Source organism: Priapulus caudatus, unplaced genomic scaffold (genome assembly GCF_000485595.1).
Source record: "Priapulus caudatus unplaced genomic scaffold, Priapulus_caudatus-5.0.1 Scaffold9147, whole genome shotgun sequence".
Taxonomy (NCBI): domain Eukaryota; kingdom Metazoa; phylum Priapulida; class Priapulimorpha; order Priapulimorphida; family Priapulidae; genus Priapulus; species Priapulus caudatus.
The window spans coordinates 1,438-3,026 of record NW_014586208.1 but is presented as its reverse complement, the minus strand read 5'-3'; the positions used below and the strand labels follow the sequence as shown (position 1 = coordinate 3,026).

The 1,589-nt window shown below is 57.7% G+C and overlaps 1 protein-coding gene across 1 annotated transcript; it reads left to right on the top strand.

Annotated features, from left to right (window-relative positions):
• Positions 1-422: 422 nt before the first annotated feature.
• Positions 423-1,363, top strand: LOC106820263 (flotillin-2a-like; the record flags this gene model as incomplete). Its single annotated transcript, XM_014824792.1, has 2 exons — positions 423-613; positions 1,180-1,363. Coding segments are annotated over 2 exons (375 nt in total), but the record flags the coding sequence as incomplete, so codon positions are not given.
• Between the last annotated feature and the right edge of the window lie 226 nt (positions 1,364-1,589).

The window sequence follows — 1,589 nt, the reverse complement described above, 5'->3', positions numbered from 1 at the left end:
AGACGGCTGCGGTGAAGTGGGACGCCGACATCGCCGTCGCCGAGGCCAACCGCGACGCGGGAATCAAGGTAGGTGGCGCCAGTGGCAGGGGTAGGGGGCGCCGGTGTCGGGGTAGGTGGCGCTGGCATCGAAGCAGATGGCGCGGGTGTTCTGACATCGAGGTAGATGGTGCTTGCATAAAGGTAAGTGGCGCTGGCGATGCCGGTATAAGATGGATGTGACGGGCGTTAAATTGCAACGTTGATTGTACTTTAAGTGTCTAGACGACCAGATTTCGATCACATCGCTCCAGCATCCCACGGTAACCGCGCGAAGCCGTAATCACGTCATCGTCGGCCTCAGCATCCGTCGTTAGCTGTGCGGGTCGGTCGCCGCGGTAACCGCGCGAAGCCATAATCACGCCGTCGTCGTCAGGGTTGCAGGAGGCGGAGGCTGAGAAGCTTCGCATGGACGCCAGGGAATGTCAGGGGAACGTCACCGAAGGGTTGGAAAAGGTTAGGGAAGGTCCGGAAGTGTTGGAAAAGGTTCGGGAGGGTCGGGAAAGGTCAGGGAAGGTCGAGGAGGATCAGGAAAGGTTGAGGAAGGTCGGGAAAGGTTTAGTAGATTTGTCAAGGTTATAAAAGGTACACGCTAGAGAAAGCACAGCTGACGCAGATGCTCTCTTGTTTCTTCAACGCACACTCGCTTCGTCGATGCACTCTTGTTTCTCTTGTGCATGCAGAAAGCAAAGGCTGCGCCGCTTGCATAAAAAGCAACGAAGGCGACGTGCAGATGCTTTGTTGTTTTATCGACGCCCTCTTGTTTCATCGACACTCTCTTGTTTCCCCCCCAAAAAGCCGAGGCGGAGCTCGCGTACACGCTCGAGGCGGCAAAGATGAAGCAGAAGATCCGTAACGAACAGGGAGGAGAGAGGGAGGAGGGGAGGAGAAAGGGAGGAAGGGGGTGGCAGAAGGGAGGAGAGAGGGAGGAGGGGAGGGGCAGAAGGGAGGAGAGAGGGAGGAATGAAAGCGGTGCGACACGTGGGAGGGAGGGAGGGCAGATGCTCTATTGTTTCATCGACGTTCTCTTGTTTCGTCGACATTCTCTTGTTTCATCGACGTTCTCTTGTTTTATCAACGCTCTCGTTTTGTCGACGTTCTCTTGTTTCATCGATGCTCCCCTTCCTCTCTGTCTCGGCAGAACAGAGACGGTGCAGGCGGCGCAGGCGGACGCCGAGAGAATTAAGCTGATTGGTGGATCGGAGGCAACGGCCACAGAAGCGGTCGGTAAAGCGGCGGCGGAGAGGATGCGTGTAAAGGCAGCCGCCTACAAGCAGTACGGAGCCGCAGCCAAGACGGCTCTAGTGCTCGAGTCCCTGCCCAAAGTACGCGCGTAGTGCGCGAGGGGAGATGCTCGTATTACCCAGCGTGGTTCGCGAGGGAGATGCTCGTATTACCCAGCGTGGTTCGTGAGGGAAATGGTCGTGTTACCCAGCGTGGTGCGCGGGTGGTGAGCGAGGGAGATGGTCGTGTTACCCAGCATGGTGCTCCGGTGGTGTGCTGGGGAGATGGTCGTGTTACCCAGCATTGTGCGCGGGTGGTGCGCAAGGG